Below are 19,715 nucleotides of genomic sequence, written 5' to 3'. Positions count from 1 at the left end.
AAATTAACAGACTACGGTGTCTAAGCCAAATGGACGGACTCCATAAGCAACTAACGTTCTTTTATTAGGCCCCTTGTCCGGCGTAACTACCCATATCTCATTCTCAGACGATCATAATCAATCCCTGGCCTGAAACCCAAGCTGACTACGGAGTACAAATCGGTGCAGCTCCCCGCTCTTTTCGTCTGAGGAGTATATGTATACCAACATATCTTACCTCTCCTCTGCACCCACTAGTTATTAGAGATGGGATTCTATCCGGTATTTCTCTCCCACTGAAGGACAGCAGCAGGTCTATTTACGTGCGTATCGTCTTCAGTAGAAGAACTGAGAATGCATAAGTACTGGCCTAATGCGCTGATTAATCTCGATGTCGATATATATAAGCGCCTGGACCAGCTTGGGGTAGAATTCTACATTATAAATACAAAAGTTTGCGACTGGAAACGGGCAGCGAGAGGATGAGGAGCTGAAAGGGAAACGGATGGAGTAAATAGCAACACTAGGAGAGATTGCAAAAAAATAAAAAATAAAAGATATAAAAAGAAATAGCAACCACCGAAAATAAATCTTTTCTCTTCCTGAAGACAGCGATAGAATACAGAGTTAGTAGATAATAGAAATGGGAACGGAAACAACAAAATATCACGAAGCAAATACCTACACAATTCTAGTAATATCAGTAAATGGGAAAAAGAGAGAGAAAAAAAGAAAATGTATAAGCTAGTAGTAACAATGATCATAGATGAAGAGAAAGAAGGAGGAAAATTATGTATCTCAACCCATCAACTTCCTTCCTTCACTCAACTGCCCAGGTATCATCCATCTCCGCCACGTCATAATCAACCTCATGTTGACCCCCCGCATCCTTCCGCAGCATCATCGGATCACTCTCGTTACCCGAAACACCATTATTACCCATATGCGTATCCTCCTCGTCTTCCTTCTTTGCCGCATGCCCATGTCCACTCCCGTGCCCCTGTTGCTGCTCCTGCTGCTGTTGTAGAAGCGGTGGCGCAAATACGGAACCGTCACGGGTCCCTGGCGTCGACGGCGCATTGGCGACCCATGAGAACTCAACTTTGCCCACCGATGGGATATCGGTGGTGCCGTACATGAGCTTCTCGGCGACGTAGCGGTCTTTGAAAGAGACGATTTGGGAATCGGGTTGGTCGGGGTTTGGTTCTATAGATTCGTATTCGCCGATGCCCTGTGGGAAGGTGTTAGTTTCTTTTTCCTTCCTTTATTTTTCTTTTGTTTTTTCCCTTAGAGCCTATCTGGAGATGTTCGTAATGGACGGGTTGCTACATATGAAAAAAAATAAAAATAAAATACATACCAGAAGAAACTGCCTCAGCGCCTCATCCTTCTCAGGATTAAACACAACACCAGATACGGCAACGCGTCTTGGCCGATTGTCAAGCCGTAGCACACCACCCCGCCCTCGCACGCCGCCTCGGCCTCGATATGTCCCAACACCCCGGAGCGAAGGATCGTAACCCCCACGGCCACGGGGCGCAAAGGCACCTCGCCCACCCCGATAACCACCAACCCATCCCCTCCCACGGCCGCCCCGCGCCGGGTACTGCGAGTCCGACAGCGCCGGGTCGAGGCCTAGGCTTTTAGCTTCTGCCTCAAGCGCCGCAAGCTGCGCACGCAATGACTTCGTCTGTTCGCTGACGTTTTCCTCTCCATGTGGAGATGACGACGATGCTTCTGCCATAGATGAATCGCCGGGTGCAGGTGAGGCGCCGTTCGTTCCGTCTGTTTCATGCTGCTGCTGCTGCTGCTGTTGAGACGAGCCGAGTCGTTGGGATAATTTCGCCTTCTCCTCTTGGTGTCTCTTCAGGAGATCCTCCTTCTGCTTCTCGAGGGTTAATCTAGCTTCCTCGGTCTCCTTCCGTTTCTTCATCTTCTCCTCGTGCAGCCGTTGCGCTTCGGCTTGTTGCTTCTCGAATTCCTCCGGGTCAAAGGGTTTCTCATCTGGCTTGTTAGCTAATGGGGATTGAGGATGATGGCCGCCGGCTCCGTTTGTGTCAGCTTTGGATCCCGGCTTGTACCAATAGACTTTCACAAACCGGTTGTCGAAGATTACTTTCGGGCTAGCCCAGGCACGCCGTGCTGAAGCCCAGCTGTCGTACTTCACAAGGGCTAAGTGTTTATACGGCTGCATAGTAACCTCGACAACATTACCAAACTCAGAAAAGAAATCGCGCACGATGGTCTCGTCAAATTTATCCTCCGGGATCTGCTCGACGACAATCGTGGTAATCGATCTATCCTCATTTGGTCCGGCTTGTGAAAATTCCGCACGATTCCGTCGTGGACCACCGAAGCCGCCTCTATCTCCCCTACCACGGCCACGCCCTCGCCCGCCCCGATCACCACCCCGTGAAGGCCCAGCTAAGCCCTGGCCGTTTGTAGCACTCGAACTCCGCGGTCTATCCATGACAATATTGGATTTCGTCGGATCATATTCTGCTACAATAACAAAAAATATATCAGCAAATGAAAGTTTCCCAATTCTAAAAGAGTAAAGAAAAAAAATTAAGATATTTACCATCATCTCTCGCCGGTGCCACCAAATGATCCGTCCCATGCTGATACGGACACGTACTCCCCAACACACAAAACCCCTGTGTGTCATAATCCCTACATCTCTGCGGGATACTAGCCGGCGGCGCGGGCGGCGAAACAGCAGCACCCGCCGCAGACATCTGGTTGGGGCCCGGCGCGTTCGCCGTCGTGGGCAGTTGAGGAAGCGGAGGCATGCCGGGTATCTGCGGGAACCCCATCGCCTGTAGGGTCATCATGGCCGCAATGGGATCGCTGGGGTTGAAGGGGGGAAATCCAGTCGGCGGGGGAACAGGAGGCATTTGTTGGAACCCGCCGCGGGCCTGTTGTTGTTGCTGTTGCTGCTGCTGCTGCTGTTGTTGTTGGCGCTGCTGCGGGTTTAGATGTACAGGGCCCGCTCGCCCGTTGCTAATATTATTATTTATAACCATACGACCATCCCCGCGCCCACCACGGCGACCCCGCATGGATTTGAACGGTCGATCGGCAAGGTTGTAATGTGAATCATAGTCCTCGCCGGCCTGTGGACCTTCGTTGAAGGCGCGTTTTCGATGGAAGTTCGATGCTGAGCTGGCGCCGCCTCTGGTTTGTTGGTCGGGGCCGGCGGGGGTTTGTCCGTGGCCAAATGGAGTCATGGGCATCGTTCCAAGGGTAATGGGTTGTGTCTGCGCAAAGGGTGGCATGGACTGTGATGGTGGTTGCTGTGGCTGCTGTGGTGCAGCGTCCAAATTGGAAGTGGAGGTTTCTGGAGGTTGCTGCAGGCCCGTTTTTTGAACTTGTGCTGGAACAGGTTCAGGTTTTTTGGGGTTGAATTTGGCAAAGATCTCATCGACGAAGGTGGCGGTATCTAAATATCGAAGACCGAAAAGAGAGTTAGACAAGTTGAGGACGTGCTTTATAAGGAGTAGGTAAAAAACTACTGACTCTCTTTCAAGAAATCCTCCAAATTCTCCACTGAGGCTTTCCGTATATCTTCATCGGGGGCATCAGAGCGGATCAAAGCGAGCACATAATCTGCCAATACATCGGAGTCCGCATCGGATCTGGCAAAGGCGGAAAAAGTTAAATTAGTATTCACCGTTTCTAGAAATGCATTCTTCACCAAAGCACCACGGAACGGGTGCTCCCGGGAAGAAAAATGGTAGAAGAGCAATGGAATAAAACACGGACATATCCTCCAGCCTCTTCACAACCCACGCCTTCACCCCAGCCGCCTGCTCCTCCGTAAACTGCATGTTTAAGCGCTTTTTTCTCGGTTGTACAAAAGAAGAAGCGACCCTGCAGCTATGCGAAAATAAAGGGCGGAAGACAATGGAGTTTGTTCTGAATGTCGAATATATATATGTATCGGGGAACAGAAGGTAACGATCGGTAATTCCGGTGGGAAAAGACAGGCTCGTCACGGAATTTAAATATCTCTTTTTTTTTTTTTTTTTTTTTTTTTTTTTTTTTTTTTTCGCGTTCCTTGGGTTTTGTGATGTCCTCGGTTGCTCGCTAGGTCTTGCCCCCTCCTCTTTTGTCCTGTACTCTCTGGCGCACCCGCGATGATGATAGAAGATGGGGGGAATACGAAAAGGAGTTCGCTCTTCGTCGGTCGGTGATATATGTAACGACTGTTGCGTGGAAGGTAAGGTGTCACGCACGGTACGTGTTTCCCACCTGAACCGTTGCTTCAAGAGGATGACGGGAATTTCATCCAAGTCTCTCCTTTTTCTTTTCCTTTCTTTTCCCTTTCCCTTTCCTTTCCTTCTTCCCGCTCAAACCTAGGTCAAACGCGGCGACGCGGGAGGGTAACGGGAGTGCGTTAAAAATGTCGATGTGGGGTTGGTCCGTAGACAGAACAATTGATGGAGGATATGTTTGTTGTTTTTATTCCTGAAAAAGACAAGCAGGCATTCCGGTCATTGTCATTGTTATGCTTAAGTTATCCCCTTTGGCCTTGTTTTATCCTTTCAGACTGTGCCGTTCTTGTTGTCGACGCTCATCAGTTCAAGTTCTCCATTTGCCGCCAACCAAAGTTCAAAGTTGCGCGAATGTCATATCACGTGGTACGTCGCTTAGATTAGTCATTGCTGTTGATGGTTGTTTTTATTTCTTTTTACATTGTTTGTTTTTTCTTCAAGCAAATCGGCCACGGGTAGATAGATATGCTTCTCTGCCTATTTATTTATTTTATTTACTTTTTTCTACAACTTAATTAAAAGGGAAAATGGAACTTCAATAGTTAACAAAAATAAAAAGAAGTAGTTAAAAAAAAAGTTAAAACTAAGACAAATCGCACACAGACAAATAATGTAGGAATTTTTTTCTGGTTTCTTTCTTACAAAAAACAAATCGTCGAATATCGTTATGAAGAAAGAGAAGGGGTGAAGAGAGAGGGTGGAGGGGACTAAAGATTCCGGATATCATGATTATTATTAATTTTTTTTTTTTTTAATTTTTTTGATTTTTGATTTTTAATTTTTTTTTTGAAATTTGTTGACCCTCCAGTTAGTGGTGTTGAGTTTCTATTTATCTGGGAAATTTTTATTTTCCATCGTGGGAAGAGAGAATTTTGAAATTCAGCCCTTTTTTTACAATTTGTCGTAGTACTAGAAACGAGAAAGGGAAGAATGAAATTAGTCAAAGAACTTATGAAATAGTATGAGTAAAAAGGAAAAAGGGAAAAGGAAAAACTCACGTTCTCAACACCAGGAACAACCTCCTTAATACCCTTCCTCTTCCGCATCTCCGTAACAACCTGACCAGGCTTCGTGGTAACATCCAGCGGCGAACCACCGGGCAAGATCTGCCAGTGATCGAAGACAGATTGCGGGAACGCCTGTCCACCAGTCGCGCCACGCAGGTCTGCAGGGAAGCCGAAGGACTCGTTGACGGGTAGATATGCCTTGATAGTGAATAGTGGGGTTCCTGGTCTCTGCTCCTCGGAGAAGACGTGGCCACGACGCCGGGTGAGGACACCGTAGATGCCGCCCATGGCCTGTTCTGGCACTTGGATCTCGACCAAGAAGACGGGTTCTAGAATACCCGGATCTGCGAGGAGGGTAGCAGCGTACAGGACACGGCGGGCGGTGGGGATGATCTGTCCGCCACCGCGGTGGATGGCGTCGGCGTGCAGGGTGACATCGAGGATGTTGAAGCGGACGGAGCGCATTGGCTCCTCGGCAATGGGACCTTCACGGGTGGCCCATTGGAAGCCGGAGACAACGGAGTCCTTGATTTCGTTGAGGTATTGGACAGCCTTGGTTTGGTCAACGAGCAAGTTGGCGCCATTGGTGTCGGGGCCGAAACACCAGATTTTACGGGCGTCGGTGACGTCCCAGCCATGGTCGTCAGCGAGAATACGGGCGCGAGCCTTGAAGTCATCACGAGGACCGATCTTGCCGCTCTCGATGTCTTTGGAAACTTCCTCGGCCAAGGGCTCTGCGGTCACGTAGAGACGGTTGTGCTTGTTGGGGGACTTGGAGAGAGCAGTAATGCTGGAGGTTCCACCGACAGTCTCGCGGTAAGAAACGACCGGGTCGGAAACACGGAGGGGAACGCCAGCATGGTCTTCTTCAAGATCCTTCAAGCAAATTTCCAAATGCAATTCACCGGCACCGGCGACGACGTGCTCACCAGACTCGGAGATGTAGGTCAGGACGCAAGGATCAGACTTGGACAGACGCTTGAGACCTTCGACGAGCTTGGGCAGGTCATTGGCATTCTTGACTTCGACGGAGCGTTGCACGACGGGGGAGACGGAGAATTTCATGACTTTGAGGTTGTGGGCAGTCTCGCTGGTGGTGAGGGTACCGGACTTGAGCAAGAACTGATCGACACCGACCAACCCGAGAATGTTACCAGCAGGCACATCGTCAATTGGCTCGATGAAACGGCCCATCATGAGAATGGTACGCTGGATAGCCTTGATGAACAAGTCCTCCTTGCGGCCAGGAACGTAGTTGGGGCCCTGGATGCGGACCTTGAGACCAGAGCGGATGGTACCAGCGAAGACACGACCAAAAGCGTAGAAACGACCCTTATCAGAGGTCGGCACCATCTTCGAGACGTAAAGCATGAGAGGAGCCTTGGGGTCGCAGTCACGGATACCAATGCAGACCTCATCATCCGCGGGGCCTTCGTACAGAGTCTCGGCACGGTATTTCTGGGCAGTGATTGGGGAGGGGAGGTGGAGCACCATCATCTCCATAAGGGCATCGGCAGCGGGCAGGAATTTCTTCATGACAACCTTGAGAAGAGGCTTGCCTTCCAGATCCTGTTCATCAGAAGCAAGCTTGATCTCGAGCTTCTCGAGGAGGGTGCTGATCTCCTCCTTCTTTGAGTGTGTGATGGCATTGAAGATCTTGAAGATGGGGTCGAGGATGAACTGGTTGAAAGCACGCTCAAGAGGCTTGCCCTCATATTCGCCAACCTTGGTCCACTTCTTGGTCTTGGGGTTGAAGTAGTTGTCGCCCTAAACATTGGGTTAGTAATGGTTATTATGATAATAAAATAATAAAATAATATTTTTTTTAATGATAAATGACAAGCAACATACCCAGAGACGCTCCATCATCTTGTTTCGGTCAACACCGAACTTCTTGGCATACCTGACAGCGAACTGTCGGACAGTGAAAGCCCAGCCGTGGAGACCGGAACCGAAAGCAACAGTTCCCTTGTAAGGGTAGACCTGGACATCACCGAGAGCCTTGTCGAAGTAGGTAGCGATGATGACGTTGACGGATTCGATTGTTCTCGAGAACGACTGGTACAGATCTTCCTTGCTAACCTGCAGCTCAAGGAGGGCACGGTCGACCTTGTTGATGATACAGACGGGCTTGATACGCTCACCGAGGGCCTGTCGGAGGACAGTCTCGGTCTGAACACAGACACCAGAGACACAGTCGACGACGACGAGAGCACCGTCAGTGACACGAAGAGCAGCAGTGACCTCAGAGGAGAAGTCAACGTGACCGGGGGAATCGATCAAGTTGATCAAGAACTCATTTCCATCGACTTTTTGGGGGATATCCTTGAGATCATCTTCATCCCGCAGATGTGCATAGAGGGAGATGGCGGTAGACTTGATGGTGATACCACGGTCCTGCTCGTCCTGACGGGTGTCTGTGAAACGGGCCTCACCGGCCTTTGCGGCGGAGATAATACCAGCACGCTGGACCAGAGAGTCGGTCAAAGTGGATTTACCGTGATCGACTATACACTGTGCGTTAGCAACGTATACTTTCAATGCCTATATAAGAACCAAAAGAGACGACATACCGTGAGCAATGACGCACATGTTCCGGATGTTGGCCGGACGGTCCATCAATTGACGGATCTATAGTAGAACAACAACACATCATTAGTTCCCCGCTGCCATTTTTAACACCAGTGCTCCATCTATCATGACATGTGATATGGACACCAGGCCCTACGCAGCCGTATGAGGTATGAGGCCATTGCCAGGGAGTGAGTATGTGAGAGAGAGAGAGATTTAGCGTACCTCCTCGACGGTGAAGCTGTGGGAGAGAGACATTTGTCAGCATAAGAAAGCCACCCACATCACCCACACAAAAAAAAAAAAAAACACCACCAGCAGTAGCCAGACGAGCGGGGGGGGGGGGAAAGAGGATACACAAGCCATTCTCAATAGCAATGAGAAACAGCATTATAGAGACATTGAAGATATTGGAATAGGTGTTCTAGTAGAGGAGGGAGTTGTATAACGTACTTGACCATCTTGACGGATTTGTTTCGTTAAAAGGCCCTAGAGGCGGGGTTGTGCGATAAAGAATATATTTTTCTTTTCTTTTTTTTTTTTTTTCCCTTGGTTAACTCTGATCCTTTAGCAGAGTGGGAATCAGCAGAAGAAACACACAAGACAGAATCGAGAGCTAGCTCGACCTAGACCTAGGGAGAAAAAGCAGAAGGTTAAGAAGAAAGTTCAGTGGGAGGTTGGGAGGTTGAGGGAGAGAATGAGGAGGAGGATGGAGGAGGGGAAGAAGAAGAGAGAGGAAAAGGAAAGGAAACGAGGAGGGGAGTCGAGTCGGCCGAGCCACACTAACAACTAACTAAATAATAATAAGCAACTCACTCACTCGCCCGTTTCTGCCAGTTCTAAGTTCTAGTTACCAGTTCTTCAGTCAACTCTGCTCCCATTCCAGTAGTTGTTGTCGTCGTATAGGTAGTACGGACGGAGTAGTAGTAAGTAATAATAATAACAGCAACTCGGTTGTCTTTTTCTCTCTCATCAGTCTGTTGTTGTTGTTGTCTGTTGTTGGAATCGCTGAAAAATGGCGGGGCTGCTTACTTTTACTGCCTGCGTAAGTTAGCCACTCACCCCAGAGGTAACTTAGGTAGGTACTGGCAAGGTTCCCTCCAGCCCCTCGTCTGCCAGGGAGTGACCTCGGTGGTACTTACACACACGCTCGCGTGTAAAATTGCCACACTCTCCCTTTCCCACTCATAGTTACTTCTTTTTTGAATATAATAATCGTTGGTAAAATCTTATTATGACTGTCCTCCAAGGCTATTTGTTTCGGGCAACCGAAAGACGAAGTAGAGAGACTCATCGTTCGTCCCGCTGATAAATCAACCCTGGCAGCGGAGGTTACTCCGTAGTCTGTGGCAGCTTATTAAATACTAAATAAAGCAGGAGGAACGGAACGGAGAAAGAGAAACAGTAATAGACACTATGCCCAGAGGAAATATAGCAAACAACGAACTCCCGTTTCCTATTCCCTATGCCCCTATCCCGAAAATACCGAAAATACATGTATAGTTTTATATTAAAAACACCTGATTTTTTGGCTCCTCAAAAAAGAAGAAAAGAGGGGGAAAGAAGTAGAGAAAGAATAAATTAAAAACCATTGTTAAGCCAAAACAATCTAGAGTGAAACTGAAACAACAGATCATCAACAACAAGGAAAGATGTAGGAGTAATAACAACGAAGAAGGCAATGAGTCAAAAGGGTATATAAACACGAACACGGATTGAACTAATAAATAATAATAAGAAGAAAAGAAGAGACCTTCCCTCGAGATGGCAATAAACTAAGGCAACAGCAAGAAGGAAGTGGAAAGCAAAAACCGATCCCCCAACCTACGACGACCCCAAAATCTTCGTATACGCATCCTCCACATCCTTTGCAATCTCCATTAGCGTCACAATAATAATCTGATGCGTGATATGCGGCAACTTATCCCGATGTAGCCCAATCCACTCAAGCGGCGGCGTCGCCTCCCCCATATCCCGTAGCTGCGGCGTCTCAATCACCGGCGGTTCTAGCGCCGTATACACATATCGCGACTGCGGCACGTTGACCACCGCAGTGATTTTCCCCTGGCCCGTATCCTTCCCACCTTCGCCGCCCTCGTCGCGCTCGCGCGTAATCTGCACCGTGGGCTGCGGGAGGGGCTTTCCCAGCCGGCTGGCGAGGGTGTTGGTGTGGTTCGTCCACATGCCCCGGATGAAACTTATGCGGGAGTAGTTCCAGCCGACATCGACTTTGCCTTCGAAGGAGCTTTTGAAGATGTAGTCGATCTGGTTGGAGTGGAGGGCTTGCCAGGTTTCCATGCTTGCGATGACACGGGGTACGTTGAGGATGGTCCCCCCGCGAGATTCCTCTGCGCGCATTACAATGTCGTGGACCGAGAGGTCCTCGGTTGCTGGTTCCTGTGCTGTCGCGGGCCGGCTGACGCTGGATAATGCTACCTTGAGCTGACCCAGTGTGAGGCCAAGCCCGCTGTGGATTCGTCCATTCTCAGCTGCGACGGAGAAACGTGCTTCGGCATCTAGGGCTACGAGCTTGAAAATCTGGTGGTCGTGGAAGGTACCCGGGAACGCCCCAATGTGGATGGATTTGAGAAGTACCACCACCTCGGTGTGCAGTGATATCGGCATCTTCTGGCTATCCTCGTCGACATTCTTTGCCAATGGAGTACCCACTGTTTGTTGCAAATCGCCAAAGCCGATAGTGGATTTCCGACGCAAGAATCTTTCAATCTCTTTTAAAGACGATTGATACGCAGTCTGTTTCTCTTGCAGAAACCGTTGGAGCGTTTGGTAGAGAGCTAGCCCTTGCGAGGCAGTGAATGAGGTGCATAATACTTGAAAATTATCTCCTTCGAGAACGCTGACGAGATAGTCCTTCTGGGATGCAGACGTGTTCCGAACGTTGTACATGCAAAACGCGAATGATGTTACATCCGCCACCAAAAATGGTTGATACTCGAAAGACACTTTAGCCTGTAGCCGATTAAACCCTGCTGATGCTTGGATCAAGGGAGTCTGGTATGATTTTTGATCATAGTCTGGCCATTGAATAGAAGTTCGAACCTTGAACTCCTGCAATCCGATGGCGCCGCTAAGTCGCCCCTTGCTTTCAACAGCAATATCTTCAAATCCAACACAGAGATTCTGCTCCCAATCAGATGTTTTCTTCGACGATAACCACAGATCCTTGATAGTGAATTCCGATTTGCCCAACGTCTGGCCTAAATCAAGGGAGATATCTAGTTGCGTTATCGCAATCACTGCATTCCAAGGGAATGAGCCCGTAGCAGTCATCTGCTGATATCGCTGCACGAGGTATGCTTGCGTGTCAGTCGCAGGTGGTTGGGGGTTAACTGGTTGCCCTTTTGGTGGACCTTCGGGCGGAATCCATATCTCACGGAACAGGAGAAAGTCCTGGACTTGTTTGGCATTTACCTGAAGCTTCGTAGGACTGATCTTCAGGATTGCTGAAATCCCGCTGTTAGAACTGACGTGCTTACTATTCATCATCGACATAACAATAGAGTCAACCGTCAAGCTAGCAGTGGATTCGCTCGAGTAAACATGCTTGACCGAAGCCTGTAACGCGTTAAATGCCAAAGACATGGCAAAAAAACGCCTCTGTTCCGCCGATTGGACGGTGTTGACTGTAATATAGCTGTCGTCAAAACATGCAGTTGCTAAAACCCGTGCGATTGGTTGGCAGCTGAGAGTGAATTCCTGCCTGCAAATGCGCAGTCCAACATTTAACTTGCACCGTCCAAGGATGGTTGTAGGGTCATTTTTGTCCGGAGGTTTCTCAAAGGAATGATCTTGGACAGGCTGGCTTTTGCTGGACAGATCCTTTGATCCGTCTGATTCTCCCACAATTTCTTTCACACTCTCAGATATCTGAGTGATTAGAGGTACAAAGGTGGGATGGAGGACATTGGTGGAAGCATCCACCTTCATTTCTGCATTTAACGTAGGCTCTCCATCTCCAGAGTCTTCGAATTGAACCTTTAATGCAACCCCGGGAGCCCGGAGTGTTGCTGTAGTTTCAGTATCCTGTTGGATATACTGACCGTACTTGCCTCCACCAGCAGTTCGATTACTTCGCGCCGTTGGTGAAACTGTACTTGTCGCCATGTCGTCCTGTCGGCCCTGTAAACTGACCACAGCCCCAGAGAAATCTGCATCGATAAGTAGAGAAGCGAGCCTAACAATTCTCGGGCTAGAGCTTGCCTTTTTCTTTTCCGGAGGGATTGCCGCGCTCCACAGTCTGATTGCTTTGCGCAGATTTTCACTAGCCAATGCAATCGAATCTTGAAGAATGCTTGCGGGCAGAATGAACTCTGATGTCATTCGAATATCCAACTCTTTACCCGCCGCTTGGAATGCCAGTCGGCGCTCATTTCCATTGGACAGATACGCAACATTGAACACGGCCTCGGGTAGAAGGGCAGAATTTCGTGACCGCTTCCTCTTATCCATCTGCAGAGGAACCATTTGAAGCTGCATATCTTCAATTCTTAGACGGGCGGCACTTTTTCTTCTGGTCGCTAGCTCTACCTTGCGAATGGAAAATACGAGGTCCTCTGGTTGTCTACCTTGGTGGCAGGAGGCTGGTGTAGAAATCATCCAGCTCACTTGGATATTAGCGAGGACGACGGAGTACATAGCATTGAACAGACTTTGTGAGTCGGGTTGCTGGCCACGGGCCTCCATGGATGGTCTCTTTTCGGTTGCAGTTATTAGTCGTAGTTTCCTGAGGTGCTTGACCTCCTGGGATAAATCGAGAGTCTTCAGTCTCTCCTGGAGGTGGGCGGCGATGTCAACAATCATCGATGCTGTTTCAGCATATAGTTCTATTTGTAAACCGTTGTTGACCACGTCGTAAGATCGCACAACATCACCGTAATCATTTATCTTTGAAGTTCCGAATATCTGAGCGTCGAGAAGTAAGCTGCCGTACGGTTGTGTGTTTACTTTGTCGCGTTTCTTGAGGTCGAAAGTAATGCGAGAGAGCAAGAGGTTGAATTCAGGGTGATGGAGAATGGGTCCACTGAGAGAGGCATTCTCTAAATGGAATTGAACCAAGCCGACTGTAAGGTTCATGTCGGCGGAGTAATCCTTACTGCTCAAACCAGGAGCAGTTGCAAAAATATCGACACCAGCCAATGTGAGTCGTACTTTATATACGAGGTCATGGGCGGCTCGGTCAGAAGGTTTCGTTTTGGGTGAAGTACGCCCGCGAGAAACGAGACGGTCGAAGTGCTGGATAAGAATCCGAGTATCGTGCTCCAAGTCTGCCAATAAATGAGATATTTCTGGTCCATTTAATGCACCGAGCAGGTTCCGCACGGCTCCCGCATCGACTTTGGTCAGCTCAATAATTGTATCGATATCCACGGACGTACGATTGGGAGGTGTAGCAACCATGATACGGCCGTTGATTGGTGGGATATCAAGTGCTGAAATGATACTCGAGTCTCTTTCGTTGTCTGTCCAAAACTTGTGTGAATTATTTTTCACGTCAAAGTCAAGCTCTAATTTGGACCCTTTCGCTGGGGCAATAGATAGTCGAGCGACCTCCCCAGAAATGGCGTAAACTAGCGATGGAAGGAGCAAGAATTGTATATCGTAGTCATCCAAAAACATTGCGACGTGAAATCGATGGATGATCTTTTTCCTGGGGATGTTGGGTCGTGCCTCGGGCTGTGTTTGCGATGGTTCGACAACGGAAACCAACCCCATAATATATTTAACTTCATCCTCGACAATTCGATCAACCACTTGAACTATACCAAGCGGATCTTCGTTCATATCGTAGCGCAACCTCTGGCACGCAGCCGCGGATTTCCAGTCATGTTTAATCCGTGTCCCGCTGACCTGTGACGTGTGCGATACGAAAACGTTGGGGGACATGAGTCTCCAAATCATCAGGTCTTTTAGGCGACTACTGAATTGCGCTGAAGATTCATCCGAGCTAACAACCACACTTGTAGAACTCCTTGAATCTTGCCCAGAAGGTTGGTGAATCACTGAACCCTTAATACCACTTCCGCGTAAAGCGACATTGATGTTGATTCCGTCAATGACAACGGATCCGTCATCAGTCAGGAAAACAAAGTGAATATCATCGCCCTTAGCGGTGGGCTTTGCCTCATGCGATACGTCGCGTGGCGCGCCTGTCTCCTTCTGTTTTCCTGATACCATTTTAACGATGCCTTCAACAAGCTCACAAATTTCCCATTTAAGTCCCAGAGATATATTAGAGCAGTACGTTTGCACAGCTATAGAGCGGTAGTCGCCCGCGCTTGGTTGCTTCATGGGACTTATTGCCACGCTCATCGAACTCGAGAAGCCTTGGAGCAGCAACTCGCTCTCCTTCGGACCAGGGTCTAAACAGAACCTTATCTTGTTCATATTCAAAGTGAAGGATTGGTTTGCCGACCTATGTAAGTTGTTGTTTCCATCTTCCCAGTTCCCCCAAATTACTTTCATCACAGCGCTCTTCTTGACGTGCGCAAGGTCCCAGGTTCTCCAGCGGTCAAAGTTCGATAAGACAGTAGTTCGAGCGTCTGATGGATATGGAATTGTATTGGCCTTGCAATCGCAAGTCAGTTTCGATATTTGACCCGCAGGTAAGTAATTATAGATGTTGCGCAATCGAGAAATAATTTTCCAAGAATCATGAAGCCTCAGATGATCCTGCGCTGCTCGCAAAACATAGGAAGTTCGTGTCAGAAACAACGGGTCCGGAGTTTGGGAACCGTGATTTGTAAGGGTGTAAACCAAGCAGCGAAGCCGTCTTGTATAAGCTGCGGAAGATTCCTGGAAAGGGGCTACAATCGAGTTGACCAGCTTTGTGGTCCGGTCGATCAGGAATGCCGAGTCTTGAACGGACTTGCTTGAAGTGACTGTTTCAATATCCTGAATCTGAATGTGAGAGCGCTGGGTTTGTTCGGACGCCGACCAACAAATTATATTTTTCAACGTGCAGTGGACCAAGCCTTTCCGATCAAGCGCTTCAATTTTCTCTCCATGAGCTGATAGTGAAACGGAATCGGCCGCTACATGTATGGCAAAACTTGTTTTGGTAGGCTGTACGTGATCATCCCGTTTACTTTCGACAGCCGTGCGGCATGTAGCGCGAATACGAGTAAGTTTCAAGTCATACTGGTCCCGGAAGTTGCCCAATTGATCTTCATCCATTGACATGGATGAATTGATAAATCGGATGTGCGAGTGGGGGAAAACGAGTGAAAAATTGGATTTCTTTTTGGGACTCGCCATCGCCTTCTCATGAGCTAAAATGTCTGAAATGACACGAGCCTGGAGGTTATCAATGATATCAACTGGGTGAGAAGGTTGCAGTTCATCAAAAAGCGACGATACCGCGGAAAGAGCCTCTGGAGAGCCTAAGCCACGTAGGCCGCGTTTAAAGTTACAGTGGAAAAAGACTTGGGTAGAATTCTCATAGTTGGGCCTAGAGTCAATTGCAATATCACTACCCAAATCCCATTCCCTTTGTTCTGGCAAGGCGTCGGCGTGGGGGAGAGTGGGAACATCCGCAACATCAGGCTCGATCCCATTGAAATGAAAGTACGGCATAGCCCAGGGGCTGGATATACCATTAATGAAACTTGGCGTCTTATCCCGCTCTCGCACTCCTTGTTCAGGGCTGTGAGCGCTTTGGCTCTTGGAAGTAATTCTTGCATCCCTAATACCAGAGTCATAGGGAGCCGGTCCGGGAATTCTGCTCTTCGGTATATTCGTCGTAGGGCGCACGTGGTTAAAGTGTGGGAAATTCGCACGCCTTGATTCGGAAGATTGAGAGGAACGTATCGAACTTTTTCCGCTCGTTGTGTAAGGAAATGAGGATGACGACGAAGAGTCGGGATAGAATGTATGAATCGACTGAATCGGTTCTGGCATCAGAGGTAGGCGTATGGCTGGAGGACTGACTTTAGCGTTGCTAGTGTCCATAGCAAGATGGGGGAATGTATTTTCATCACTGTGAAGCAGCCACGGCGTCCTATTGGACCGCTGATCATGCACGCGGATGTGTTCTTGTTGAAGCCCACGGGCAGCGAAAAAGTTTGATTTGCGCTCCACCATCTTGAGCAAGAGTGACGTTTCGAAATAACCATGGGTCTTAACTGTCTCTCGCGAAGGCTGTCGCAATCGAATAGCAGCATTTCGATCTACTACAGCGAGAATAAGGTCCGGCAAGTTCAGGTTAAGACGCTCAGAAAACTGCAGGTCAGCCCAATCATTGAAGTCAAGCTCGACAACCCCGGAACTAAATAGGATTGCAAATTCCTCGACCAATACCCAGATCCGTATACAATTGACTTTGGCTCTCAAAAATGTCACGTCATGGATCACGACGGGGTGTAGTGGCGGTAGTGCATTCTCTTCATCGTCAAAAGAAAATGCGAGAAACCTTATTGCTGATGCGGCGGATTTTAGAAATGTAGGAGTGCATTCTCCGGCAATATGTCCAACCCGAAAGTCCCAATTGCAGACATAAGTTGGTTCTGTAGGCGGCAGCCCGAAAAGGCGATGACCGTAGATGGACAAGCCATCCAAGAATAACTGCGTGTTTGAAGAAATATGGGAACCGTCCGGCTGGGCTGAGTCTATAACGAATTCCGCAGGGCCAAATGATGTTTCCATATCCATGTAATAATTCGTAAACCTCAAATCGGTATCAAAGGATACAGTGTCTATCCTCACACAATTTGTGCGGTCATAGATATTAGCGGGCAAAAAGATGCTGCCACTGTCTGCATGAATCTGGACAAAGATGTCAAGGTCGTTTGTTTTCGGTGAAGGGTCCACGCCACTACTTTCTTCCGGCGTGTCGGTAGTAGCAAGCAAGCCCTGATATTCCTCTAGTGTTTTGAAATGCAGGTGTTCGCCGAAGTAGTTCTCCTTTATCATTAAAAAGTACCGGATTAAAAATCCGTAAAGACAAAGCTTGGGCGAAACACCAACTATATCGAGTGTTAACCTATCCGTTAGCTCGGACGATGTCTCAATATTATACTTGTAACTCCCAGTCAAGCTCATGGCCTTGAGCGTTGCAACTGAGTTATCCTGGAGAAAGACGCGCTGCGTGTTCCATAGTGGCGTCACCAACTCGATTGATCCACTTGACAAATTAACATCGAATATTATAGCATTGCTTTTTGGTCTATATTTCTCCACAGGAATGGTGAGGTTAGAGGTCAGGTGCTCGCTGTGTATTACGAGAAAGGTGTTATCATTAGTGTCGGATGGGTTGTTTATTATGTTAGAATCGTTGACGTTCATGAATAGCTTGAAGTTCGTAAAGGAAAAGTTTATCTTGTAACGGAAAGGCACAAAGGTATAGAAATCGGGGGGAGGCCCCGAAATCCAGTCGTTCACTAAATCAGTGAGGAGGAAAATGTGGTCTCGTAATAAGAAAAGCTCGAGGTTTTGGCTGTATACGTTAATGGACCAGGTGTGCAGGATATTCCACTTCAAAGGGTTCGACAGGTCGAGTGAAATCGTTTGTGCCCCAGAGCTCCACAGTAGGCCATGGTTTACACTAGATGTCACTCTGCTCCCGCAAAGATCAAGTTCCAGTTGATTTTTGTATCCCGTATTCGACACGACCATGTCCATTGAATATCTGATGGTGGAATTCGCCGCTATCCGGATGGCAAACCAACCGAAGGGCCTTATGTCGGGGCCATGGGTGCTTTTTTCAGCGTCCTTATTTCGTGGATGCTTTTTCTCTTTCTGGCCCTTCAATTTGGAAACGCCCCCAACAGCATCAACCCGACCTTTCCATAACCAATCTTTGGATGCTTCTCTAGTAGGAATTCGCAGGGTAGTATCTTGCTCAATATTGATGGTTAATTTGAATTTGGTGCTTTGCCTAGGAGCATCAGCTTCAAGAGGTGGAGAGGGCTGTGAATCTCGGTAAAAATTTGGGAAAAATATCGTCTGAATACCGACACGTTCCCTATCCGCCCAGGGGCCGTAGTTAATAGTTCCACCCTTGATACATAGGTGCATACCCCACTCCGGAGGATCTGCACCATTGATGTCATTGGAAAGTTTATGAACTGAAAGTCGCGAATGCATTCCGCCCCTTGGCACTTTCCCAGGTATATCCCAATAATAAGTGAAGCGCAGGCTTGGACAATCGATTAATGTAGAGAACCGACCATATTCGATAGCGCTCCAGCCTTCATGTGCATCGCGATCGTCTTCGTCAAGGTACCGAGTGAGACCAAGCCAACGAGATTCCCCTGGCAATCCGGTCTTTGTTGGAGAACCAGAACTAGCCCCACGCGTGTCTTTTCCCGCACCAACGTGGAATGACTCGACTGAACTCTGGAAATACGGAATCAGATCACGAAGATTGTGCCATATCCTACGCCTGTGGCGTTGGTATCTCGAGTGGAGGCCCTGCTCATGTCGCTCCGATTCTTGGTCTCCATCTGATGCTCGTAGTCCGCTAGCAGCAGCTTGTTGAGATTGTTTAAAATCCGGGTTTGGTTTCATTTGAACTACAGGATGGCGTAGGCGAAATTCGAATATTTGTCTAAACATATCCAGAGGACCAGAATTTCTGGCATCAATATGCCCAGAGGCCCTCTCGAACTTTGCGGTCAGAAATGTTTTTGTATTTTCGTTCCCCATAACCATTGCCCCTTTATTGCAAACCAACCCCAGGGGAAGGAGAGCCAGAAGTTTAGATCGCGAAACTTCTTCAGTTGAACTCGACGAACATGATTTCCGGGACTCTTGCGATGGCAATTCTTTACGAGATGAACGGATACGAGTGTTATTGGCTATCTTTGACCGTTCGGAAGGTGTCGATCCAACACCAGACGGGGATTTTGCGGAATCTTTGCCATCAATTGAGCCTTTGCCTGTTTGCGCACTGTTAGGAGACCCCAATTCGTCGTCATTATTTTTCCCAGTATGATCGTTTTGGTCATTGTCGCTGCCACTAGGCTCCCTCCTCAGAGTATATCCAAAGCCAGAAAGGATGGAATCGTAAGCGGCACTTCTATTATAAACAAACCACTCAAGACCGTGCAGGGTCAACTCCAACCGACAGGGCAGGCGATTGGCTGCGGTGCAACCGCCCCGTTGAGCGGTGCTGGGGCTTGGGCTGCGGGTGCTTTCCTCCGAATCCGATTCTCCCACCGGGTGTCTCGAGCTCTCCGCACCGTCTTCGCTACTCCGAGAGAGATCAACCTTACGTACAGACCGAAGCCAGTACTTCCATGTCAAATATCCCGATTGAACTAATATTGTCTCATTCTCTCCGTGATATCGAAACCCTTTAAAAAAGATCCTTCCGCCAAGCAAGGATATTTGAAGCGCATGGATATCGACATAAACCCCGTAGTAATGCCAGGTATACGCTCGGATTGGATAGGAAACGATTGTAGCGAAGAGGCGATTAAAGTAAAAGAGGAAGAAAAGAGTCCTACGTCGCAATATCAGTTTTAAATATACCCGTGTGCAAGTGACTGTTGGATCCAGACTCACAGAACACCACACACAATAAGTTCAACTAAAAACACCCTGCCAGTTATCAGCTCCGTGCCAAAATACCTAAGGGATCAAAACCCTTACCAATTAAACTGAGGAACTACGGAAGACAGCGACTCCGCTGTTAATCTGCCACCTTCCATCTTGTCGAGCTATGCAACGTTGGCGGGTTCGACTGTCGCATGGCAATTTCTCCTCCGCGAACCAGCAAGCATGTCTCTGCAAACGGTTCCGCAAGAGCAGGTATTCAAGAAACGCATAATGTAAGTGATACTAACATACCGCGGATACCATGGCCAAACATTTTCATAGTTGTGGTGATGAGTAGTGATGAGTAGTCTAGATGAAGGAGGAG

General features: G+C 48.3%; 3 protein-coding genes across 4 annotated transcripts; all 3 read right to left on the bottom strand.

Annotated features, from left to right (window-relative positions):
• Positions 1–201: 201 nt before the first annotated feature.
• BDCG_07563 (CCCH zinc finger and RRM domain-containing protein) lies at positions 202–4,031 on the bottom strand. The gene is made up of 5 exons (XM_045423351.1): positions 3,745–4,031; positions 3,499–3,617; positions 2,561–3,421; positions 1,340–2,481; positions 202–1,210 (listed from the first exon to the last, which is right to left on the bottom strand). The coding sequence occupies exons 1-5, from the start codon at positions 3,807–3,809 to the stop codon at positions 800–802; spliced, it is 2,598 nt and encodes an 865-aa protein (XP_045278765.1). The 5' UTR covers positions 3,810–4,031; the 3' UTR covers positions 202–799.
• Positions 4,032–5,147: 1,116 nt separating this feature from the next.
• Positions 5,148–8,295, bottom strand: BDCG_07562 (elongation factor 2; the record flags this gene model as incomplete). The annotated part of the gene is made up of 6 exons (XM_045423350.1): positions 5,148–5,165; positions 5,255–7,030; positions 7,115–7,770; positions 7,837–7,894; positions 8,060–8,075; positions 8,288–8,295. The coding sequence occupies 6 exons, from the start codon at positions 8,293–8,295 to the stop codon at positions 5,148–5,150; spliced, it is 2,532 nt and encodes an 843-aa protein (XP_045278764.1).
• A 62-nt stretch (positions 8,296–8,357) lies between these two features.
• Positions 8,358–19,704, bottom strand: BDCG_07561. Of its 2 annotated transcripts, XM_045423349.1 has the most exons (4): positions 19,445–19,704; positions 19,358–19,393; positions 8,655–19,295; positions 8,358–8,399 (listed from the first exon to the last, which is right to left on the bottom strand). In XM_045423349.1, exons 1-3 carry the CDS (start codon positions 19,501–19,503, stop codon positions 9,659–9,661), a joined length of 9,732 nt encoding a protein of 3,243 aa, XP_045282207.1. In that variant the 5' UTR covers positions 19,504–19,704; the 3' UTR covers positions 8,358–8,399; positions 8,655–9,658. The 2 variants fall into 2 exon arrangements, with proteins under 2 accessions (XP_045282207.1, XP_045282206.1); XM_045423348.1 differs by having other exon boundaries at positions 8,358–19,295.
• Between the last annotated feature and the right edge of the window lie 11 nt (positions 19,705–19,715).

This window comes from Blastomyces dermatitidis (assembly GCF_000003525.1).
Source record: "Blastomyces dermatitidis ER-3 genomic scaffold supercont1.9, whole genome shotgun sequence".
NCBI classification, from domain to species: domain Eukaryota; kingdom Fungi; phylum Ascomycota; class Eurotiomycetes; order Onygenales; family Ajellomycetaceae; genus Blastomyces; species Blastomyces dermatitidis.
Note: the sequence above shows the minus strand (reverse complement) of the source record. Positions and strands in the feature narration are given on the sequence as shown.

Excerpts from the sequence above, each read along its gene's own strand:
- BDCG_07563 (XM_045423351.1), bottom strand. The coding sequence starts at position 3,809 with ATGCAGTTTACGGAGGAGCAGGCGGCTGGGGTGAAGGCGTGGGTTGTG. Across the intron at positions 3,618-3,744 it reads GTGAAGAGGCTGGAGGATAT|ATCCGATGCGGACTCCGATG; the intron begins GTCCGTGTTTTA and ends CGCCTTTGCCAG. Across the intron at positions 1,211-1,339 it reads CGCTGAGGCAGTTTCTTCTG|GGCATCGGCGAATACGAATC; the intron begins GTATGTATTTTA and ends ACCTTCCCACAG.
- BDCG_07561 (XM_045423348.1), bottom strand. The coding sequence starts at position 19,503 with ATGGAAGGTGGCAGATTAACAGCGGAGTCGCTGTCTTCCGTAGTTCCT. Across the intron at positions 19,394-19,444 it reads GTAGTTCCTCAGTTTAATTG|GGTGTTTTTAGTTGAACTTA; the intron begins GTAAGGGTTTTG and ends GATAACTGGCAG. Across the intron at positions 19,296-19,357 it reads CTTATTGTGTGTGGTGTTCT|GACTCTTTTCTTCCTCTTTT; the intron begins GTGAGTCTGGAT and ends ATTGCGACGTAG.